Source organism: Pollicipes pollicipes, unplaced genomic scaffold (genome assembly GCF_011947565.3).
Source record: "Pollicipes pollicipes isolate AB1234 unplaced genomic scaffold, Ppol_2.1 Scaffold_7231;HRSCAF=8579_pilon_pilon_pilon, whole genome shotgun sequence".
Taxonomy (NCBI): domain Eukaryota; kingdom Metazoa; phylum Arthropoda; class Thecostraca; order Pollicipedomorpha; family Pollicipedidae; genus Pollicipes; species Pollicipes pollicipes.
The window spans coordinates 10,428,257-10,452,284 of record NW_023597034.1 but is presented as its reverse complement, the minus strand read 5'-3'; the positions used below and the strand labels follow the sequence as shown (position 1 = coordinate 10,452,284).

Genomic DNA, 24,028 nt, shown 5'->3' with positions numbered 1-24,028 from the left:
TACTCTGGCTCCAATAAGTCTGAACCCACTCTTGATTACCTGGCTCGGGTGTTCAGCTCTGGCGTATCATGTTAACATGGGCGTGCTTCCCCACCTGTGAAACAGTCTGCCACACCCGACACCCGGTGCCCGCACGGCCGCCGCATTTGTCAACGGCACAGGCTTTTCCCAGCGATCATAATATATGCACTTGCGGCCAGTGCCATTTTTCTGAGGTGCCTGGAATTTTGACCGCACTTGCTTTTTATTGCCGCAACTTTGAGACTTCTGTCAAATGTGCGGCTACAGATTTGCAGCACATGATCGCACACTTCATTGCGGCCGATGGGTTTTACAGTTTTGTTGGCTTATGTCTGCAATTTCTCCAAATTGTTGGAAAATGTTGCAATGCTTACCTTTTTATGCGATCATGTTTCTTGAAATCTGTTTGTCTTCGTTCTGGTTACATTTCACTCTATTCTTTTTTAGCAAGCTCTTTGAGGAAGGGGCAATTTGACCCTGAAGGTTTTTCCAGAATAACTAACAGAAGGCAATTCCTAGGAAATCCTTCAATCTGATGCGACAACGGAGTGTTGACCTAGACGTACATCTCTGTGATAATTTCTTGGACAATAATATATTTAATTTAGGATAACGACGAATTCTGTTGACGTCGGGTCAGGTATGAAGGTCAGATAAAGATAATAGCCAATGCGCCTTTTAAGCTTTCCTTATGGGGGTCGTTTCTGATGCCCATTTCGAATTTCTTGGTAATAGGGATGATATCAGATATTTTTGTTGGATTTTTTGAAGGTCATAGAAGGTCATTGACCTAAGATGACCCAGTTCGACCTTTTGTTTCAGAGATATGCCACATATCATAACTCTTGACGGTTGTTCAACTCCAAGAATCAAAACAATCTTGTAGGGTTTTGGTCACCATGACTTTGCTCACCTTCTTCCGGGGCATCTAGGGCACTTTGAACACCAATCTGGAGTTTGACATTTATTTACCTTGTTCGACCCATAGATCACGAGCTATGAACCTAAAATGTTAACACAAGTGATTTCACATGCAAGCCTTCTCCCGTGTGAGGTGGTAGGGACTTGGTGTCTCTAGCTCCTTTAGTTTCGAGATCTCAAAAAAGAGAGTTCAAACAGACCCCCAACCGAGCGCATAGTATTCAACCGGCCAACTGGGCGCGTGTGAATAAGCGTCACTCTAATCGCCCCATGTCACTGACAACGTGAGGTAAAATGAACGAATGTGAAATAGCTCCGACGGAGGTAGAAGTTGCCAGACATCATAAGCTCAACGATTTCTGATTGCGACACTGTTCGTCAAGGCTCGTTCAGTCCACCGATTCCCGGGTATATCCACCCGGCCAGATGAAAAGAGAGCGGGGGGTGGGAGGGGGGGGGGGTAGCCTGACAAGGTTTGCTCTGCTGCTGACTTGTCTGTCGTTGGGCAGGCTCCGTTTCCACTGTTGTGAAGACGTAACGCACGCATGCACCAGGAACATCAGGAGATCCTGACCTCGGAAACCCATCGAGGAATGATGTCTTTTCCTAATCGAACACTGGTGGACTATTTGGCGCTGGAAACGACTTGTGCTCGTTTCTTTCGTGAACGGTTGTCTTGCAGCGCGATCGACATTGCGGAGCTCATCTTGGCCACACCCGTACCACACCAATAAGGGACAAATGTCAAGTGCAGAGGCCGAGGCAGATGGCCGCTGGGCGCCCACTGGCGGCATTTGGCAGCTATTGCACGCCGCTGTTCGGGCGTTATCTGACCTCTTCACCGCGCGGGACGTCGCCACTTGATGATTCGTGATTTATGAAGCTGATTAGAAAGGAACGCCCGGCTGTTTCGCCAGTAATGAGCACAACCGACTCGCGTGTTACTGCCGTGACAAATGTGGGACGGTAAATCAACACGGTTTCGCAATTAGACACCAGACCGGGTGTATAAATCGTCGGACCCGCCGCATGTGGCGAGATTCGACTGCGCTTTGTGTGGCCCGGCCGGCGATTTTCCGTTGTCCATGTCTCCCATTCAGGGCCCAGCGGCAAGGAATAGAAGTTTTGAACGGCGTGTCCAATAGACGCCAGCGCTGCCACCGGGAGTGGGTGATGTCGCGTGTGGCGGGATGAGGCATTGGTGGACGTGGGGGCCAGATGGCCGCGTGATGCGGGAAACGGCTGTTGCCGGACCAGCCTACTTTGCTCGACTATGCCTGCCGGATCTGAACTGTCCAACTAGACTTTGGGACTGCAGTCAATTACAGTCGACCATTTGAAGCCGACTGAGCTCTCGGGCACAGCCACCTCCAGAACCATCCGGCCACCGCGATTTCTTGCCCACTACTGGAAGACTCCCAAACCTCCTGAACAGTCCGAAAGTTACTCCCAGAACAGTGACGAACAAAATCCCGGCACCACCCGTACTCTGGAGCGGCCTGAGCCTGGGAAAGCCGTCGCGCTCCCAGCCAGACCGGTGTGGCCGTGCAGCTGTGTGTGAGAGGAGTGCACGGCGCGTGGCGGTGCCTGCCGGAAGGCGGCCGGTATTAATGGGCGCGCCTGTCCCACACTCGGCGCCGGCCGGCAGCAGATCGTAACGGCACTGCCGCCCGACCGCCCGGCCCCGCCCGGCCGGTCAACAACCCAGAGACGGCCGAGACGGCGGCGCCTCCGCCGCCGGCGTCGCTGCCGGCGGACTGTGCCAAGCTCTGGCGGCCTTCGGCGGAGGTTTGGCGGGGTTTGTGCGGGGCTATGCTGCGATCTGCCGGTGGCCTAGCCAGGCCAGGCTGTGCACAAACGGCAGCATTCTCACTTCATTCCCCTGACTCAGCCGGGATCATTCATCAGTCACCAGACTCGTGACTCATGACTCGGGACCTCATGGTCGGATCCCACCCCCGGATCACTCCTCAGGGCTACGTCATCACATCCGCCTGGCGTCCTGGTGGCGCTCAGGAACTGAAAGTGCCCGGTTACGCACCCATCCCGCGCGTCACCAGAATTGTAAATGAAGTTGTGCAAGCTCGCGCTCGCCCTGCTGTAACATCGGCTAGCGGGGGTCAGCTGTATGGGCTCTCGGTGGCCGCCGTGGGAAGTCCGGACGAGGGAGGTTGTGACCATGCTGCAATACGGCCCGGCGCGACTGCCGCATATCCTGGTCATTGGCGTGCAATGAAGCGCGGAATCATGTCATAATTAATGCGGAAAGACTACCTATTTTCCTCCTTAGATTTCACGTCGGTGCCGATCGCGACCTTGAAGGAAATAAAGCCTGTTGGTCTCCGCTTTTTAAGTTTCATTTTGAGGTCGTTTCAACCATTTATCTTTACCCGAACGAAATCAGGCGATGGTACCATCGTTGTTTTTACCCTCCGTCCACGGCCTGTATGCGCATCAGTTGGTCGCCCGCGTGCGCCACGATGGCTTCGTCGGTCGGGCCGATACTGGGACAAAAAGCGAGGCGCGTCGGTCCGGGCTGGAGAAGGGGGGGGGGGACTGGGCGTAACGAGAAGCGCAGCCCTCCGTATCGGTCGGCACGCGCGGCGATTTGGAGGCCGTCCAGCGCGACGGCGCTGTCCGAACCGCCCCGCGCTGATTGTCCACCCTCTGTCGGCGCCGACGCTGCCCCTCCCTGCACCACTGACACGATTGGGGAGGGCGCCGTCTGTTGGCGCGCGCCGCGGTGCAGCCGCGATCACCAGAGAGTCGCTGCAGGCTCAGATAAAACCTGTGCAGGGAACTGAAACCTCCCCCCGCCTTCTGCTTTTGCTGCGCTCTCTGCGTAAAGTGGGCTCATATCCGTGGTCTCACAAGCTACCAATCGTGGCCAAGTGTTCTTGTTAAGTTTCAGCCGGTGGTTTTTCTCGTGCGTCAGGTCTGGCGCCCAGCTGTGGCTCGTCAGATGGCCGGTGCCTGCGGGGCCCGAGGCGCAATCCTACGGTAAACTTGCTATCCTACGCCGCCCACGTTATGTTTTTGTGGCGATAGCTGTTGCCAGCCGGCCACCGGCGCCCTTCGTGCGGCCATTTCGTACCGCTGCCCGGATGACCCGCTGTCCGGCGGAACGACCGGGTTCGGGTAGGCCGGTGCCCGACACAGGTCCCGTCGCGTGGCGGCGACGCCTCTGGCGCGGGACGATGGCGGGTCGGGTCGGTCGGCTGGGGGCCGCCGCGTCCATCTGCCGGCGCAGCCGGCCAGCACCGCCGCAGCGTCGTTCATTATTCAGCCGCCAGGTGGCCGCGCGCGTGCGTCGCGGGCCGAGGCAGGTGTTGGGATGGCATGGGGTGCTGACGGCCGGAGCGAAGCTGGACGAGGCTCGTAGGGGCCCTGCAGGCCTCTCCGGCTCGCAGGACGCGTTCGCTCTGTGCCGGGGCTCGTTTTTCGTTCGCGCTATCCGCGACGTTTGTGAGCGCTGGGTTGTGTCGGACTGACCTCTGGCACGGGCTGGTGCATTTTTAATGTCGCAGGCAGTTGTCAGGGCTGCCCGGGATGTGCAATCCTCAGCTGGAATCTGGATTTGCTCACTAGCACCGACTTTGATCAAGCTATTTAACCCAATTCTGTTCTTGCAACGTTTGTATTCATGACCGTTTACCTGTGATCGAAACTCCAGGCCCGTGGTCGTGATCGAAACTCTAGGCCCGTGGTCGTGATCAAAACTCCAGGCCCGTGGTCGTGATCAAAACTCCAGGCCCGTGGTCGTGAAATATCGACGCGCGTAGTTCTTACCGTTGTTTTCACGTCACACTGCTTGTAAAAACTTGTTCAGCTGGCTGCCGAACGACACCATAGCTCTTTCGGGTGCGACAGGTTCGCACTGGAGTGACCAAGTCGATTATATAACAACGTGGACATGATAAAGGCCAAAATATTCTAATGCCACCCCATTCCGCAAGAGGTGGCAGCGTTGCACCGGCCTCCACACCACGTGCTATTCAGAACACTAGAGCCGCGGCTGATGTCATCGAACAACAAATCGCATGCGCCAGCCGGTCCGAGAACATCTGGCGGCTGAACCGCGCGCGCTTCGGAGCCGCCGGCCAGATGAGCCCGGCTGCCGCGCGGGAGGTCAGCCGCGCGCCCCGGAGTCATTAGCGCCGTGCGCTGCATGGGCGTCGGGCGGGCGGCGGCGGCCGTTCGTCAGGCGGCCAATTGGCGTCGTCGTGCAGTATTCAGCACCAATCGGGAGCGCGATCGCGCGCGCCTGACGCCCGCCGGCCGCCGTCTGACAGAGGGCTGTCGGCCGTGCCGCTGGGGCGAGTCGGCCGCGCGAGATGACTGGAGAATCGCGCCCGTCAGGCGGCGGGTGGCTCAGGCAGGCGCGCTGGGCTCGGCGCGACGTCTTGGCGATGGAATGTCTGGGGAAGGGTTGGCGTCCCGAGAGGGCAGCGGGTCTGCCGGGGCTCCGGGTGTGAACCTGGCTTTATCGGGAGGATACTTGTCATGCGCGGTGTTGATAGCATTTATAGCTCGTCGACTGTCCACTAGAGATTGTCGGAAGGTGCTACGGTCTGGTTTTCCCTGTAGCGTGACGGTAAGGTCTTGGTCCTATCTAGAGCTGCACCAGTTCTTCCACCTTCGCCCCCCCTAACGACCTGGGTGGCTCATCTGTTATGCCTGTCTACCAGAAGGTCCCTGTGTTCTCACGCTGCCCTCATTGCGACGGCGGTGTTCCCTAGAGGCCGAAGGTCAGGGTGGGAAGTTCATCACCTTCCAAGCCAATCCGTCTTACCCAAATGATATTCACTGACTCGAACGTCGGCTGATGACATGAAAGCGGCTCTGATGTGATACTCGTTCGTAAAGTGGTCGCTTGAGAGAAATGATGACCTTACCCCTGCACTGGCTGGCTGACTGGCGCGGGTTCGTCTGGATGGGCCGCGAGGTCCGGACCCCACGTTCGAGCTTGAAGGACGCTCAGGCCTTGACCTCTGCCACAGCCGGACTCTGGCGCTCGGGGAGCGGCCTGGCCTCGACTCGTCACCTGTTCAGCGTCGCTTCACGGGGTCCCCCGCCTCCAGATCGCCGCAGGGCTGCCCTGGCTACCGCCGCATACACGGCTACAATACCGGCTGGAAATCCGAAGGGCACCCTGAAACCACTGGAGCCGTAGAAGATTGCGCTGATTAACATTCAAAGTATCAGTATGATTGATCCTGAAAGCGTTTTGTTCATAGGCATTGTTTACAGGAAAGGTGTAATTTCCGCTAAATAATTTGGGGGGGGGGGGTGAACAGAGAGAAATAACGACCTTCACCCAAAATACACTAAATAACACTTTTGTTCCCGGGCTTTACCCGCTTTCCTATCAATATTGGCGCCTGGGGCCCCTCCCGCCCCCCAACTGATATGGAAACTACACCCCTGGCACATTATGCAAATGAAGTCTCGCGGCCTCAATGCTAAAAGGTGACGCTGCACTTTAGAGTCACACCCATGTACCCCGTAGTCCGTCATGGGGCATGTGACAGGACATTATCGCTAAGCGCGCGACGGTCAGCCGCGGCCACAATGGTGCCGTGAATGATGATGACGCTTGATTGCGTATTAGTAAAATTGGTTATTCGAAGCCGCCAGCAGTTTTATGAGCGTCGGTCCATTAGGCAGTTTGTCAAATTCGTCGGACATCGAAAGGGCGGTTAGCTAAATTCAGCAGACATCGATAAGGCGAGGTTTCCAGCCTCACCCTGCCACAACGGCAAACTCAGTCGGCACAGCAGCTCCTCACCGCATTTGATTGGCTCCCTTCATCCCAGCCTAGTGGACATGGCCAGAAGGGCTTCGCGGGCGGTGTCCTTTGTCCTTTGAACCATTCGAAGTTCTGCGTCATGCCGATGGACGCCGGGTAGAAAGACAATAGAAAGCCATGTCCTACAAACCTTCCATGGCGCTCCAATCTTCTGACTCGTAGCGAAGCCGCTGCGTACAGGCACGAAATTCGTGCGTCGATGGCGCTTCGACGTTCGGCGTCAGCTATGGTCGACTGGGCCGCGACCTGGCGTGTTTTTGCTGCACGCGTGCCCTTTGTGCGGCTCGCTATACCTGAAGAGTTCGCGTTTGGGGATTTTTGGACGGAATCTCACGCGACGGCTTTTAATCAGTCGCATGCGGACATCGATTCGACCCAAGCCTCCGATGCGGGTGAATGACGCCGGACTCGCGGCTGCCACCCCTCTGCTCGCCGGGTAGTCTGTTTGGCAAGATCCGACCCGATCTGACCTGACCTGACCTGGCCTGACCAAGTCTGGGCCGGGCCCCGAACGTGACCTGGCGTACCGGCCGATATGAGGCCTGACAGGGACTTGACCTTGTCTGTCCATGCTCCGCCCGTGACCTGACTGTGACCCGACCACAGCCCTATCGCGGCTCGATCTGGCCTCGCGCCAGCGGACCGTGGCCGGATGGTGCGCGGCGCGCCGGCCCGTCCCCGCCGACTTGTGCGGCCTGTCTCACGGAGTGGACCGTGACCGATCTGGACGGCGCCGTGCGGCCGGCCATTCACTACGCGTCGCGCCGTGACAGAATTCATCACGGCTGTCTGAAAGGCGGCTCCGTCGGCTGTCACGCCTCGCGGCGACTTCGCCGGCACCGACGCGACTCCTTCGGTGCCTTTGTGTGGACTCAGACGCGGCTTCGGCGGTACTGAGCGTTGCGTTGTCGGCGGGGCGAGGTGGGGTCCCTGGGGCAGGGTTCGCCTGTACAGCTGGCCGGGGGTGCTTTGGATGGCTGCTTCGTTCGATGGTTGACTGACCAGTTTGGTCGCCTGCTTGACCAGAGCTTTGTATTGATTGGTCGAGTTCGGTTTACCAGCTCGGCAAGGCTGGTTTGTTAGAAAGGTAAGTTGTTTATTTGGTTGATTTCATTGCATTAATCGCGTTCAATTGGTTAATGGGCTGACCAAATGTGGTTGATCGATTTAGACGTCCGGTTGCCAAATAAGATACGTGCTTAATGCTGCCCACCGCTTCGCCAGCCTGAAAGAAAAACGAATTGTACCGTCTTGAACGCAGTTCCATGGGAATTGATTCGACGGTCGGTTCGCCGTGTGAATAATCCATCAGCCTGTCCGGATACCTACGGACTGCATCCCATTCCCATCTCTTCGTGGCTCTAAATTTCCGCCGAATGAAATAACTAAGAACCGGGCCAGAATTCGAACGAGCTCCAATTTTTCAATATCTATAAATCGGCACCGCGCATGCTTTCGGCCTCCCCGAAGGATCGCATAATTCAGCCGGCACGTGATCGATGTGACCGCAGAAACTGGGCTGGCTATGACGGATGCTGACCGAAAGTGTCTATCACGTGACTAAGTCGTAGCCAATCGCGCTGCCCAGCTCAGCCTAGGCTCAGCGCTCACGCCGCCCGACCGCAGGGACAGGGACTCGCGGTGGGCTGCACCGCTTTTGGTACGCGATTTTGTTTTGCGCGCAGGCCACTGCAACAGTCGCTTGCGTGGGTCTCGGTCCTTGGGCTGTGAGTGTTAGTTGTTTCGTGACGCACCGTGCGCTGTTTCGTGACGCACCGTGCGCTGTTCGTGACGAAAGATAAGATCCGGCGGCCGTGCGGCGAGAAATCCCCGCTGATTCGCCTCGTGCTGGAGCAGCGCGCATCACTGTCGTCCTGCTGCGCCGGTCCAGTCCGAAGCCATCGCAGGTTAGCTGTAGTTGACGCTGAGGTGCCGCGACCCTCCCAGACGCACCTTGTAAGCGCGCGTTCGAGTGGGTTGAGTGCAGTTGACTTTTTCTTGTCATACGCTTGCTTTGATTGCTGTTCGCTGGGTCGGTGTTCGACGCTGGCAATTTGTAGCGGTGGACCACATGTGGCAATAGATCATGCCCCAGGACAGTGTTAACGTGGGGAAACAGTCACGGTTCAGGGACGGGGCGTTAACCCGTGGACGCGGTGGGATGGGACGCGGTGGTGCCGGCGAATCGCACGCCGATCGTGTTGTGGGTAGGCTTGAAAGGAGTATAAGAGGTGCTGCTCGGGGCGCGTAGACAGAGTCACTCTGTCGGCGTTGCGTGCGGCAGTTCGCCGTTGTGTGCGGGGTGGTCCAGCCGCGATGTGACCCCGAATACACAATTTTCAGAACGTTATCTTGGAAGAACGATAGTATGTGCCACCAATACATCAATTGTCAACCCACTCCTTTTCATCTGAAACACCGAACATGAACTTAAATAATTTTCACAATGAAATGTTTATGGGAGTGCTTCAAAATGTTCTTGGTCGGGTGAAAATAATATCGATGTAGAACAATCAGCGTCTGTTTTGCTCTGTCTCAGCGCACTGGTGTGTATTCCATGACGGGTTAAGCCCACTTAACTTCCGTAATGGCTTATTCCGAGCGCTTTTGTGCCCCGCTGTCTCCCCGCCCCCCCCCCCCCCTCACCCGGAATATGGCCCCTGGCCGTCCTCCCCTTTGCGCTAAGACGTACCGCCCGGCGGCAGTCTGAGACGAACCCCGCCCCCCCGTCGGAAGGCTCCCGGCGCGGTGGAAGACGAATGTGCGGTGTCTGACCGACTCGTGGGGCTCAGCCCCCAGTCACCTACAGCTGCATTGATCGCTTTCTGCCGATCGTTTTCTATCCGTCACCACCATGCGTCAGGCACGTGCGGCGTGCTAATCTCTTTGACACGCACCTGCACGCGCCGGAAGTTCGGTAGCACCTGACACGCGACGCGCGCCCCTCGGATTAATTTGTAGCGACCCGGCGTCAGTTCGTGATCCGAGTGCGTCGCATTTCGCCGCATGCTTCGCTGACGAGACGTCAGCTGGCTGCAGAATTGCGCTTGGAGGAGGGGCGATGGGAATGAATCGCAACCGAAGCGTAGCGATAGGGGATTGGGTGGTTTGGACGACGTAACATTGCGCTCAGCTGTGGTTGCGAATCGTGCTCAAGTTTAACAAGTATTTTAAAACCTTAAAGTTGGGCGCGTTGGCTTCCTCTTACAAGTCACACGCCCGTCTTTGTTTCGCAACTCGAGCTCAATTAGTGGCCAACGCACATTAACTTTTTTGGGTCGTTACGCTTAGCATAGCGTAACCAGTGGGGGGAGGGGTGCCCAGTGTGACCAGTGCGTAACCAGGGGGGGGGGGGAGATGCTGAGGGTTAGAAAATGATGACCAAAAGGCTTTGCGTGATCTATGGACGTCTTAGCACCATATCGAAGCGTATGGGTTTGGAAGACATGCCACGCCATTACCAACGCTGCCTCAATCATTCCCATATGCCAGGTTGACTGGTGAGACATTTTTCAGTGCGTCTTAACGCATGCTCAAACTGTCCGTCAAATTCGTTGCACCTTTACGGTGGCCCATAAACGTACAAGGCTACTCAGACGCCTCGCAGACCTCGGCCGGCGTTTGGCGGCCCTCGGCAAGCGGTGACCGCCGCGCCCTCGGACGCCGCCGGCGGCAGCGGCCCGACGTGTCGACTCAGGATCACGGCGCTGATCTCTGGTCACAATGGCGTGCCGGGCGGCCCATTGTCAGCGGCCGGCGGTGGCCTCCCCGGCCAACAAAGGGACGGCTCAGGTCGGCCCGGTGCGTCGCGGTCGCCGCGGCATCGGCGGCGACGCGCCCCGGACGGGTGCGCTGAACGGGCGCCGACCGCCGGCGGGTCAGCGCCGGTCGCCGCCGGCTGGCTCGGTGGCGCAGACCTGACGGGCTGTGCAGCACACAGGTGCGGGGATGCCGGCTGTCTCCGCCGGCCGCCGGCCAGGTAGTCACGAGCGGCGCACTTGTTCGGGGGAGGTGCAACGCGCGAGGGAAGAAAAAAGGGAAGGGAGGGGGGGGGGGGGGGCAGCTGAGGTTGGCTGCTGCCGCGGCACTAATCCTCGCAAAGGCTGCGGGGCAGCGGCGCGGGGCCGGTCGTGCTGGTCGGCAGCGCTGCTGGTCGGCCGGTCGTGCTGGTCGGCAGCGCTGCTGGTTGTCCGGTCGTGCTGGTCGGCAGCGCTGCTGGTCGGCCGGTCGTGCTGGTCCGCAACGCTGCTGGTTGGCCGGTCGCGCTGGTCGGCAACGCTGCTGGTTGGCCAGTCGTTCTGGTCGGCAGCGCTGCTGGTTGGCCGGTCGTGCTGGTCGGCAACGCTGCTGGTTGGCCCGTTGTGCTGGTCGGCAGCACTGCTGGTTGACCAGTCGTGCTGGTCGGCAGCGCTGCTGGTAGCCGGTCGTGCTGGTCGGCAGCGCCACTTGTTGGCCGGTCGTGCTGGTCGGCAGCGCTGCTAGTAGCCGGTCGTGTTGGTCGGTAGCGCTGCTGGTTGACCAGTCGTGCTGGTCGGCAGCGCTGCTGGTTGGCCAGTCGTGCTGGCTTGCAGCGCTGCGTCAGTGGAGTGGGGAGAAACGAGAGCGTTTTGCTTACGAGAAATAAAGAACGGATGGACTTGTTTCGGCTGGTTGTAAATGCGGATGGACGTGTTTCGGCTGTTGGTAGATGTGGTGCTGTTTGACCGCGCAGTTGAAGCAGCCGAAAGCTCCAATAGCCAACCAGTTGCATGAATACCACAAGACGGATCATTGCAAGCAGGTATGACATGATAACTCGAACCATTTATGTTGTGGGCAATCAGAACTGTCGGCACTGAACTGAGCACGGCACCGAAATGAGCACACCTGCTACAGTACCTATAGCATCGTGCATTACTTATGACTCTAATGTGACATCATTTGCTCACAAAGGGCCAGGTTCGGCTTGGTCAGCAGCTGCTTGACCTGTGCCGACGAGCATGGCGTAAGCAGCTGTCATTTGGAACAAAAGACAACATCTGGTTCACTGGCTTTTGCAGCTGTTTTCTGTTCGTAAGTGCTTCGTACAGAGGAGATTATGACCCTTGCTGACGTTAATAGGCAGCTGTAAAATTCGTCGGAGGGGTCCCAAACAGCAACAACAGCGACGTTTGCGCTCGCGTGCGCCAGACGGGTCGCCGCTGACTCAATGTCATGAATAAACTACGCTGATTCCACACCAAGCCGCATGCGTCATACAAGGCGCGCGGACAGTTTCCGCTGATCGATGTAGGGCGCGAATGCCGAAGACCGCACTTACATAATGAAATCTGCTTCTGTTAGCAGCACGTATTTTGAGCTGAAAACGACCGTGGTATCGCCCGTTACGGTACGATGTACACCTCCTGCGTATTCATGACATTCATTCATGACATGACGTATTCATGATTGACATGAAATGGCTACTTTATCGCGAAACGCAGCCGTTAATGGACGACTAAACAAATGTCTTTCTATGAACGTGAGGTCAGTAGCGTAGGCTGGCGTGTGGCTGGCAAGGCAAAGTCGGTTTTGGGTGGGGTGGGAGGGGGGGATGGGGATAGAGGTGATTGTTCGTACCTCGCGATAAACTACAATTGTTTGAACAACAGCTGGTGCCACTCGTAACTCAGTGGAAAGAAGAACCACGCATGACGGGGCGGCAAATGCATGTTTGAACTCGCTGCTCCTGGCTAAACGCAGACGTAGTCTGTGTGATGGCGTGATATTGAGGTCGCTGTCAACATAGCATGCCTGGACAGAATAATATAATGTTCTGCACCCTCAGCGCGATTTATTTTTTACCATGCGTCCCGCCTGGCGGTCCAAAACAGAAGACGAAAGCTGGCGGTGGACAGCACGCGAAGGCCAATCAAAACACCTGGTTACGTTGCGCGCCGCGTCCGTCGCCAAGGAGCTGTGATTCGGCGGGGCGGACGGTCCCGCCCCCGCCTTTCTGTACGGGTTTTTGACGGCACCGGGCGGCCCCGCGACCGCCACTCTCGGGTGCAGGTGTCGCCGGGGGCTATCGAGCGTGGCTGCCGGGCTTTGTCGGCAGGTGGCGCCGCGCCGGCCGCTGGTGGCGTAGCTGACCGGCTGGTCAGGGTCCCGCAGGCCGTCAGCAGTGGGCGGCAGTGCCCCGGGGCAACACCTGCCCGCGGGCGCCGCGAGCGACCGAGCGGGAACTGACCTGACCTGACCTGACCTTGCCTAACCTGACATGACCTGACGCTACGCGACATGACGTGGCGATCGGCCGTTTTGCTTTGATAGTGTTCTTGCGGTGAATGAACGGCCATTGGTGTGCACTGGGGCTGTGCAGGCGTGAACTCACGGTCACTCACGGATCTGTCCGGGGCGGCTCGACTCTATGACTGATGCCCCTCGCAGCCATAATAACCGTCGTCAGCACCGACAACACCACAGCTGGAGGAGGCGCTTCGTCCCCTGATAACGTCCTCGGGCATATTTGTGACGGGTTGGGCTGACACACCGCGTCCGTTGACCATCGCCTCAGGCGTGTTTGTGACGGGTTGGGCTGACACACCGCGTCCGTTCACCAGCGCCCCAGGCGTGTTTGTGACGGGTTGGGCTGACACACCGCGTCCGTGGGCCATCGCCTCGGGCGTGTTTGTGACGGGTTGGGCTGACACACCGCGTCCGTTGACCATCGCCTCAGGCGTGTTTGTGACGGGTTGGGCTGACACACCGCGTCCGTTCACCAGCGCCCCAGGCGTGTTTGTGACGGGTTGGGCTGACACACCGCGTCCGTTGGCGATCGCCCCGGGCGTGTTTGTGACGCCCGCAGCTCGGCGGCCCGATGAACGAGCCGCCGCTGACGCGCGCGGCGGAGGGTGTGGCGATTGCGGTGACGGGCCCGGCTGAGGTGACTCTGGCAGGTCACGCTGCTGATCTGACGGGTCACGGGGCTGACCTGGCGGCGTCCACCCGGCGCGCCTGCCAGCAGAATTGTGCCGCTGTGGCGAACTCACGCGGACCTGGGGAGCTATGAATTGGGGGCGTCTCATGTCGTACTGGTATCACGCCTTGGAAAATTCGTTTCGTATTTTTGTTTTAAATTTGTTCAACAATTTGTTCCGCGCAAGGCACCAGCGGCTGCCGTGCAGTAGGCAGTTCGTGCGCCTTGAGGTGTCGCATTTATGCACGCGTCTGCGCACTGTGTATGTGCAACGTTCAGCGAACGTTGCACACAAGTACGAAAGTACGCCGTGCAGATTTCACCGTCGTGGTATTTTTAAAGTTTATGTAACATGAATTGCGCAACTTGTACACTGATCGACGTAAACCGTCCGCTGGATTATACGAACCATGAATGTAATTTGCCACATCACCGCACACAGTGCTGAATGTTTCGACGGGCGGGGTGCTTGAACAAACCCATGCCTGCCGCCCTTGGCGGCTAATTAACTTCCCGTTGTGTTCGTTGATTCACGTGGTCGTTGTGTAAGCTGTGCCGTTGCGCAGAGTCGCAGTGGCTGGTGGAAGGTTTCCCGCGAGGAATTGCCGTGACGGAACAAAGAAAAGACATGAATCGTGTCCTTTGGTGTCATTTGCTGAACTCGTCAGCGCTCCGTCTGAGTGTTTCTGACGGTGCGACAGCCAACCAATTACTACAACAGCCCGATTCTTTCCCTGACGTTTAGGTACTGTCGGAATTTAATTTCTGTGCAATTTTTAATGCAACAGGACATGCACTCACGTTCATCCACGTGCCGTATTTTTGGGATGACAGACAGTGCACAGTAAACGTGGAGTTGTCATGCCAGGCCTACTGGCACATTCGGCGTCGGGATGATCCCTGTTCTCACTCCAACACCCACAAGGATGTCGTACCCTTTGCGGATTATTTCCTTAAGAAAGTAGTTCTATGTGGTGCTAGTCCATAATATTTTCCAATTAATTAATCGTATGAGGCGTTCACTGCTTCGAGTGGTGCGTCTGAGTGCTGTCGATATTAACCCGTTGCACAAAGCGACAAAGTCATAGCGGCTTCGCAGTCGTGATGGGCAGGTTTCGAGCTCGATCATCAGCCGCAGTATATTTCTCTGTCAAAGCTTTCCATACGGCGGGAGCCGCCGCGATGTCAGTTCAATCGACTGTCAGATGCATCGCTGCACAACGACGACCGAACCTCGCCGGCACAGCGTGCGGGCACACACGAAAATAGCTTGTAGCACTCGTCGCTGTGCACCTCACATCTATCGGCTGCAACCTTGACCGCCCGGCGAGTGTCAGCCAGCCCCGAGCAGGGCCGGCCTTGCCACCTCCGTGCCCGGGCCGCCGCCTGCCTGCTGGGCTAGCGGCGCCGCGTGGCGCGCGTAGCCGCACCGCTCCGTAAACAGCGGTCCGCGGACACCGCCGGTGCTGCGGCTTTGGGACGCGCGGCAACCCTGCCACGAGTCGTGCCTCCGGGAAACCGGACCGCGGAATCGGAAGCCCCAACGCTGGAGTGGTTTGCGCGGGATCCCATTTCCAGCTTTGCACTTTGTTTAAGTTATAATTTCCTCGAATTACGTTTTGGTGGCGGCCGTCTCGTACCCCGGCTAAATTCGCTACCTTGCCCTCGCTGCCGAAGAAGTCCGAAACAAGGGACGGTGAGGTCCCAGTCAGCCAAGTCGGACAGACTGGGGACCACGCGGCCGACGGTAAGGTCCCGCCCACCAGCCAGGTCGGACAGACTGGGGACCACGCAGCCGACGGTGGGGTCCCGCCCGCCAGCCAGGTCGGACAGACCGGGGATCACGCGTCCGACAGTGGGGTCCCGCCCACCGGCCAGGTCGGACAGACCGGGGATCACGCGGCCGACGGTTAGGTTCCGCCCGCCAGCCAGGCCGGACAGACCGGGGACTACGCGGCCGACGGTGAGGTCCCGCCCACAAGCCAGGTCGGAAAGACCGGGGACCACGCGGCCGACGGTGAGGTCCCGCCCACCAGCCAGGTCGGACAGACCGGGGACCACGCGGCGGACGGGACCGGTCGTCTTGACATCCTCGAAGCGCCCGGGTCGCGCTGCCATCAGACAGCAATCCACTGAACCTTATGATACACTGAGGATTACCGTTCGCGTAAAGGCGCGTGAGCGGGAGAGACCAGTTGAATTATAGGACATGCGCGCTGGTGTGCGGTGCTCTTCCCGTATACACCAGTTTGACTGGTTGTGCAACCGATGTCCTGCGCTTTACCATTGGCCACATCGGCTACTGATGCACGGCTCACGGTCGCCATCCTTGTTGAGTGCGTCGGTGCATTGCCCATGTGTCTGAGAGCTCGATTTTCCCTGCGGGAAAAGTGCCTCTGCTCAGCGTGTGCAAAAGACTTGAAGGCTTCACTTACACGAGGAGTGTCGCCCAACGAAACATGGCAAGTGGCCGGCGCCCTAGAACGCTAGGGCAGGAGGGGAGGGGGCGAGGGGTCAGCGTTGAAACCCGACACCCGTAATAACTAGCTGTGCTGGCCATTCATAATCGACTCTCTCTCGCACTGAGCCTGCGGTGTCTGGCTATCGTCTGCACCCCAAGCACTCGTGTGAGGCGACGCTGTTGCTGATGATGGCGACGGTTCCCTCTCAGACCGCACAGTGCCAGCATCTGACGTTACTCGTCCCATGCGACGACGCTACTGACTGTGCTCATCTTGTCGCAGAGCACGTGGGCAAGCCGCTAGAAGAGTACATGGCGCAGTACCCGAAGGTGAAGGTGGTGCGGGCGACCAAGAGGGAGGGCCTGATCCGCGCTCGTCTGCTCGGCGCCCGACACGCCACCGCCGACGTGCTCACCTACCTCGACAGCCACTGCGAGTGTACCGAAGGTGAGTGGACACGGTGGGGGGGGGGGGGGGGGGGGGGCCCGGCCCGGCCCGGTCACAGCCATCACGACGGTGCGCCCAGGGTGGGTGGGCACGGTGGAGGGCAGGCGGCCCGGCCCGGGCTGCACAGCCGGTGCACCCAGGGTGGGTGGGAGCCGTGGGTAGGCTGCAGTCACTGGAAGACCATGTGCTGGTCGGTGGCAAGAAAATGACTTGAAACAAATTTCGGATGGAATGACCCCATGCTAACGTAGAACACTCCTTTAAATGTGTACATATGCGGCCTCACTACTTGCAATCTGTTGATAAACATGCTGCCTAATGATCCAGTTTCTTCTGATATGAAGTGATGTGTTTGTGCTGGTACACCGTATATGTGTATATACGGACATATCGCAAAAATCCCCATCACGTCTGGTCGTAACAGTGCGGTAAATTTAAACTTTCCTTTGCCTATGTGCACATTCTACGACCTCACCGTAAATGCCTACAATACTTAGCCTAATTTTCAACAAACAGCTATGCCAACTGGCAACATCGAAATTTGTGTGTCTGTGGCAACTTATGGAGCTTATTCGCACCTAGATCACACTGATGGCATGAGGGGCAGCGTCTCTTCAGCCGCATGACACGGTCGGTGTGTCCGCCTCGTCAGCCGCATGATACGGTCGGTGTGTCCGCCTCGTCGGCCCATGACACGGTCGGTGTGTCCGTCTCGTCGGCCGCATGGCACGGTCGGTGTGTCCGCCTCGTCGGCCCATGACACGGTCGGTGTGTCCGCCTCGTCGGCCCATGACACGGTCGGTGTGTCCGCCTCGTCGGCCCATGACACGGTCGGTGTGTCCGCCTCGTCAGCCGCATGACACGGTCGGTGTGTCCGCCTCGTCAGCCGCATGACACGGTCGGTGTGTCCGCCTCGTCGGCCCATGACGCGGTCGGTGTGTCCGCCCCTCTACGCTCGCTCAGTTCGCTCGGTGCGGGTTTGGAGCGGCGGGGCTTTGTGTGCTGGCCCGCTGGCTGTGTGAAGCCCGTGGCGCGATTACCGTACATGTTGATGAGGCCGGGCACAGTGCAAGCTTAGGGTCATATGCTGGCCGTGCTCACGACAAGGGGTCCGGGTTCAGGGCTGCCCGTTACAGCTGCCGTGTTTTGTACGTAGAAACATTCAGATGTCCATACCTGGTGAGCGCCAGTAATCCATGCAAAATGTGAATGCTGATCTAAATCTGATAAACCATTGGATACCTAGCGCCGGATGATAAGCAAAAAAAAACCGCTTCAACGCACAAAAATTGCCTCGAAGCATCTTATAGCTGGGAATGCGCACTCCCGCGAAGGCAAGAAACTATTTGAATACATACCGCAACGCGTTTTATAGAAATACAATGTAAGGGGTGCCGGCAGCGTAGTGGTTACACTGCGCGTCTGGGAAACCAGAGGTACGGGGTTCGATTCCCCGCGGTGCCCGCCCTTCCCGCCAGGGTGAGAGGCAGGCGACGCCATATAGCCTCAGCAGCTCAGTGCGTCGTAAAGCCCCAATGACAGACAGAGGTACAATGTAATTCCCCTGGCATTGACCGGTCGGATGCGTCACGTTTGCCGCCTCATCTCCGATAGTATATCGACGATCTCCGCTGCAATGACCGGATGCGGCTCATTTGATCGCCGCTCGCGCCGATGCGGCGTTCCCCAGCGTGTGTCAAGTCGGTGCGATTACTGCTCCGTTGAGCCGTTGCGATGGCCATCCTCAAGCATGTCCAGCCGTCGGGTCGATACCGCTCCCCCCCGGGAGCTGGTTTTTGCCCTGGTGGTTCTCCTTTCAATCAGAGCCGTTTCTTTTCTTCGCCGCTCCCAGAGGCGGCGGGCCCGCTTTATCAAACGTCAAACTTTATTGTTTTTACGCCGGCCGAGTTTAAAGCGTTTGTTTTGGAAGCATTAGTGCGGTGGCTGCGCGTTGCCGGAGTCGGAATGGATGTAGAAGGTGCCTGGGCGCGCGTTTGTCTTGCGGGCGCCGCCGCCCGCTCCGGCGGTCCCCGGCTGCCTCGCGGGCGGAGTACATAGGCGCGGGGGGGAGGGGGGCGGCGGCGGCGGCGCGGAGGTGGGCACCATTGGGACGGACTGGTGACATCCGAGGTAACACCTGCGGAAGCCACAGGTGCTTGCTTTGTGGGAGGAGAATGGCTTATGGGCGTGCCGATGACGAGGCGAACATTGGCTTGGGCGTCGTGCAGGTGTGGTACTGATGTGGTCTATGCGATCTTGGCAGCTTTGTGATGTACGACGTTTTGAAGAGTACTTACTTGCAGCCGCTATTTCGCATCGTACGTACACGACAGGGCTGAAAGAGCTTCTCAAAGAGTGGTTGGTACAAACGGTAGTATTACATTATTTCATATCTTTATAGTATGACCCCGTTTTCGTTGCGTTGCGATCAGCCCATTGACCTGGTTTGCGGGACCTGCAAGCTGTCTGTGTCGTTCCGGTGCTTCGGCGCTGGCGTCACCGGCTCGGCGCCCGCCCGCAGGCTGGCTGGAGCCGATGCTGGACCGGATCGCCCGGAACCGGACGACGGTGGTGTGCCCCGTGATTGACGTCATCGACGACACCACGCTCGAGTACCACTACCAGAAGGCGGCCGGCACCTCGGTCGGCGGCTTCGACTGGAACCTACAGGTCAGCCGGGTGATGGGGGGGGGGGGGGGGGCAGAGGGGACGGAGGTGGGACTGTAGCGGGGCTTGGAAGGGCCGTGGAGGGCTGGGGTTAGAACTCTGCGGTTTGGTGTGTCGTGGCGAACGGTTGAGTGAATTTTGTGATGCCATAACCGCGGGCAGGTGTGAAGCTACGTGTTTGGAGCCTCGGAAGACTGTGTGATCGGTTATGAATTAACATTACTTCACGGGATAACTAAATGCTTGAGACGCCTTTTTAATAGCTTAATAGCATATTTGTGTTTACGGAGAAAGGCTTCGATCTCCTGTTTAAGGCCAACAAATGTGGTGTGTGTTAGCCAGCGAAAGAGTTAGGCAAAGCAGGTTTAGTAAAAACGGTAGCTTTCAAATAATTAAGGTTTGACGGTTATCAGCTGTATCCGGAGCTCCATTATATATATATATATATATATATATATATATATATATATATATATATACATATATACTACTTACTCAACAGCTAACACAGGTGTTAGGACGTGGACTCTTGTCTTTTGTTTCTTTTTTTACCGCAGAGTTGTTCGTGATCAGTGAGGCTTTACTTTTAGTGAATCTGCGTAGCGAACCCATGTGCGTTATATTGTCTAGCTCTTTGTGTTCTCGAGTGACCGTACAGCAAGCAAGTCAGCAGCACAAATCGCTCAAGAGATACGGCACTTATCGTTTACCTTAGAGCAGGATAACAAATGTGGTGTTTTCGTCTGGGTGCTCGATAACGCCAACATTCCCGGAAACGAACAGGCAGACTCCCCAGCGAGACAAGGTGCCGCCGGCCCGCGCTTGGCCTGGAACAAGATGCCACCATCATATTTCAGTGGCGTATTTTGTGGTGATTTAAAAACACGATGGCAAAACACTTGGCATGAATTGGGTACTGATCTTGCCAGGAAGCCAAACAAGCCCCGAGCCATTAAAGCACAGATCGGTGAATGGAGATGTTCTTCCTTTAAAACCAGAGCCGGCGGAGCAAAACCATGTCGTCTGCGCATAGGTCACACGTAAGAGACGCACTGTCATCTGCTCTCCGGGGAAGCTCGACCGCTATGCCGCAGATGCCCAGCACCATTGTCCGTGGCTCACGTACCAGCTGAGTGTCGGAGCTACGGAATTGAGCGGAACCGTTATCTCAAACTGAATCACATTTCCCTGGACTGTCTGTTGGGTGATCCGCCATTGATTGGTACTCGAGCGTTTTTTTGCCCTTTTTTTTAAAGAGATTGACATCAGACTTTGTTGTCCATTGACCCAGACAATGGGAAGGTGGGCTACAAGACCTTCATGCGATTTTCTTTGCTGCACGGCTCCAGCACGCCGCGGACGAGCTTTCTGAGTGACCAAGACATTGATGACAATCTGCGGACATAGCTTTGTTCACAACTGTGTTGACATAGGTTCTTAAAAACAAGACATGGGCGCAAATAACCAATGCGATTGACGCGCCCTTAGAACTCAATAACTATTTTACTAACGGTAGCCAGTTGCTAGCCCTAGAAACGAGGACGTCATATTTGTAAACTTTTCACTGAGTATGATAAAAATTGATGTAAAATGTCGATCATGTCCCAAGTAAATGCCAACCAGGGTGATCTTCATTCGTGTATTCCAAACCCGAATCAGCGTAATAACATGATAATGCGTTTATATCAACAATGCTGTTACGCTTATAAGCAATGTGCCCGGCGAGAAACCGAGCTTGATTTGTAAGAAAGCTAAGCGGCAAGGAGGCAAGCGCTGTTCTCTGTGCGGAGTGGGAGCGTGTCTGGGTGCCGGACAGCCTGCTGGGCCGCCCCCAGTGTGACATTCAGAGCGGGGATTAGTGTGAAGCGTTTCTACGGCCACCCCCAGTGTGACATTCAGAGCAGGGATTAGTGTGAAGCGTTTCTACGGCCACCCCCAGTGTGACATTCAAAGCAGGGATTAGTGTGAAGCGTTTCTACGGCCACCCCCAGTGTGACATTCAGAGCAGGGATTAGTGTGAAGCGTTTCTACGGCCACCCCCAGTGTGACATTCAGAGCAGGGATTAGTGTGAAGCGTTTCTGCCGCCAGCGTCGCGGCTGAGAATGTAAATGAAGCCGCCTTTTATCCTTGCCGGCCTCCCCAGTTCCTTCCAAGCCGAATGAGACGCCTCTTCGCTCCGCGCCGGCCAATGAATACGAAAGTTTGAAGCCGACTTAAGCCAGGAGCGGTGGGGTTTTGCGGGTGGATTGAATGTCGCGATTCGCTCTTGGATGTGGTGGAAGAACTTGTTGCAGATCATTAGCTGATTATTGCAGGCTGCTGTGAATGGTTGCAACGTATGATTTTCAAGCATACTGAATCAAAGGGCGATGAGGACGTGCTAAGTACTAAGATCATGTTGGGCACCGGCAAAGGCTCAGGCTGCGGGATAATTTTGAACTTATTAGTATGAGCGGCGTTATGTGTCTTCTGCGTCCCCAGCGCCTGTTACAGCCAGCACTGTTCAGTCGATTGACCGCCCTCGAGGGCTCGTGTTTTATGCCTAGTTAATGCTTACGAAACATATGGCGTACTGGTGTAATTAACAGGTCTCTTGGGCTCAGCATGATTGTGTCGAAACGTTCTCGACGCAGCGAAACAGCTCACAACGGATTTGTTCCGTGCGCCATATGCCTCACCAATGTGTAACACGTGGGAACGTCGCGTTCCTTACATCGCTTAGGTTAAAGACGTTGCAAAATCAAATTAACCACATAAATGGAACGTGATTTGATTGCTGAGGACCTATCGCCATTGGCTGCTGCCCTGAAGCCGCGCGGGCCGAAATCGCATTGTATTGAGAGACTCGATTCGTTGGCGAGGAAATATTGACCCGATCAGCGAGTCAGCGGGTGAAAACGGAGAAGTCCAACACGTGTGAGGGGTGGGGCGGGACCCCTGGCGGAGAAGTCGCGACACGTGAGGGGTGGGGCGGGATCTCTAGCGAAGTCGCGATACGTTTGAGGGTTGGAGCGGGACCCCTGCATAACAAAAATCTGTCGCTGTTTGATACTGGGGTGTTGCCCATGTGAACAGGGAACCTGTGAATCTGTGTCGATACCCAGGTAGCACAGACACACAAGTGCTTCCAGGTAGCGGTAGCTGCGAATGAAGTTCAGGTCACCAAGCATTTGCCATCATTGAGTACGGACGCCCACAGGAATTTCCCACGCTGGTGGCGGCGAGCGAATGACCATGGTCAGCGTGGCTAGCGATGGCGCCGAATCATATCGCATGTGCCTAACACTTAATCAAACTCAACAAGCATCACTGTTGAGGCAGTAACGCAGTGCAGTGTCATCTGAGTTGTGGATCAGATGCCAGTGACAGCACGTGACCCCGGGGCTCTGAAAGTCTGTGACTCGAACGGGCAGGTCTCCACGTTACGTCCGAACGCCTCCCTATCAAACTCCACAACTGTGGCCGTCATTCTGTTGGTACTGGCGGACGTCCAAGCGGTATTCATTTCCAACCTCAGCGTTTCCCCTGCACCTTGTTCCCGAGGCGTGTTTATTGCGCCATCGTGCGTCCGGCTCCAGCAAACTGCGCTGAGTGGGTCCGGATGCGCGTGCCTGCAAATGGCGCCTGTACCTTTCATGGTGGCGCTGGGCCACCCAGGAGATGGAATGAAATGATGTTCCTTTTGCATTTTGAAAATAATGGTGATGTTGAGTTCCAATAACGATGGACTTCCTTCATGATGATAATTTGATATTTTGTAATGATAGAATTGTTAAAACATTAGTTTAGCTGAAGAGCACTGTCAGCGCCTTCAAGGTAACATCTTACATATATAAATTAGATTGCATGTAATGTATCATGTTTAGTGTATTTTATCTGTATTGTGTAGCCATGCGCTGTTTTGTATCAGTACCCTCAAGCAGACTTGTGTTTAATTTCCTCCCGTGGAACTGATTCCAACTCCCAACTCGTAATGCATTTAGTGCCTGCCGACTCACACTTCGTGAAGCTCGGCACCGCTCTGAGTAGACTCCGGCTCCTTCTCAGGTAGAACACAATTTTGGAATGGAGTTTATTAGCGTGATGACGTTGTGAAATAGCCGCCATACAGCCATCACAAAAGCATAAGCAGCGCATTTATAATTACGACAGTACGGTTACCTACGACTGCGTCCTATCCTGTGCGCATATTAGCTAGTATCTTCAACATGTCCTGTTTATTATATTTTCACTTCAGTCTACTCAGAGACAGCTCCAATGACTCAGCTTCGGGTCTGACTCACACGACCATTTCAAAGGAATCTATTTCGCCTTGTTTTAACACAAATTTGACTCACTCCGAAGTTGTCTTGACTCTGCATGAGTCGAGCACAAGCCTGCTTCCGTCCGGCCCGTCCGCCCTGCTGTAGCAACCCCCGTGCTTACGTGCAGCGCTGTGCAAAGTTGACCGCGCCGGTCTAAATTGCCGGCTCTGCCCGCATCGCCCGTCTGTCCGGGCGGCCGCAATGCACGAATGGTCGTCATCAGGGCGGTGTTTGCTGGGCCGCGACCGACCGCATTACAATCAGCCAGACGCTGTTTTGCAATCGGGGACCCGAGGCGCGGTGGTGCCGGAGCGCGGGGCCGGTGACGGCTGCCGGCGGCCATGTTGTCAGATGATGCGGTCGGTCTGTCCAGTGTGTTTGAGGAGCGTTCGACGGCCGAGGCGCGGCTTGTGACGCCGAGGTGTTGGCAGCGGCCGATGGTGGCGCTGGAGTCGCACA

At 56.6% G+C, this 24,028-nt stretch overlaps 1 protein-coding gene across 1 annotated transcript in view; it reads left to right on the top strand.

The window, feature by feature from the left end:
* Window positions 1-24,028, top strand: part of LOC119109490 (putative polypeptide N-acetylgalactosaminyltransferase 9) — a 75,652-nt gene that overhangs the window by 37,088 nt on the left and 14,536 nt on the right. The window contains exons 3-4 of the mRNA XM_037233116.1: window positions 16,433-16,597; window positions 19,119-19,267. Coding sequence (XP_037089011.1) covers window positions 16,433-16,597; window positions 19,119-19,267 — 314 coding nt within the window. The remainder of the gene's footprint in view (window positions 1-16,432; window positions 16,598-19,118; window positions 19,268-24,028) is intronic.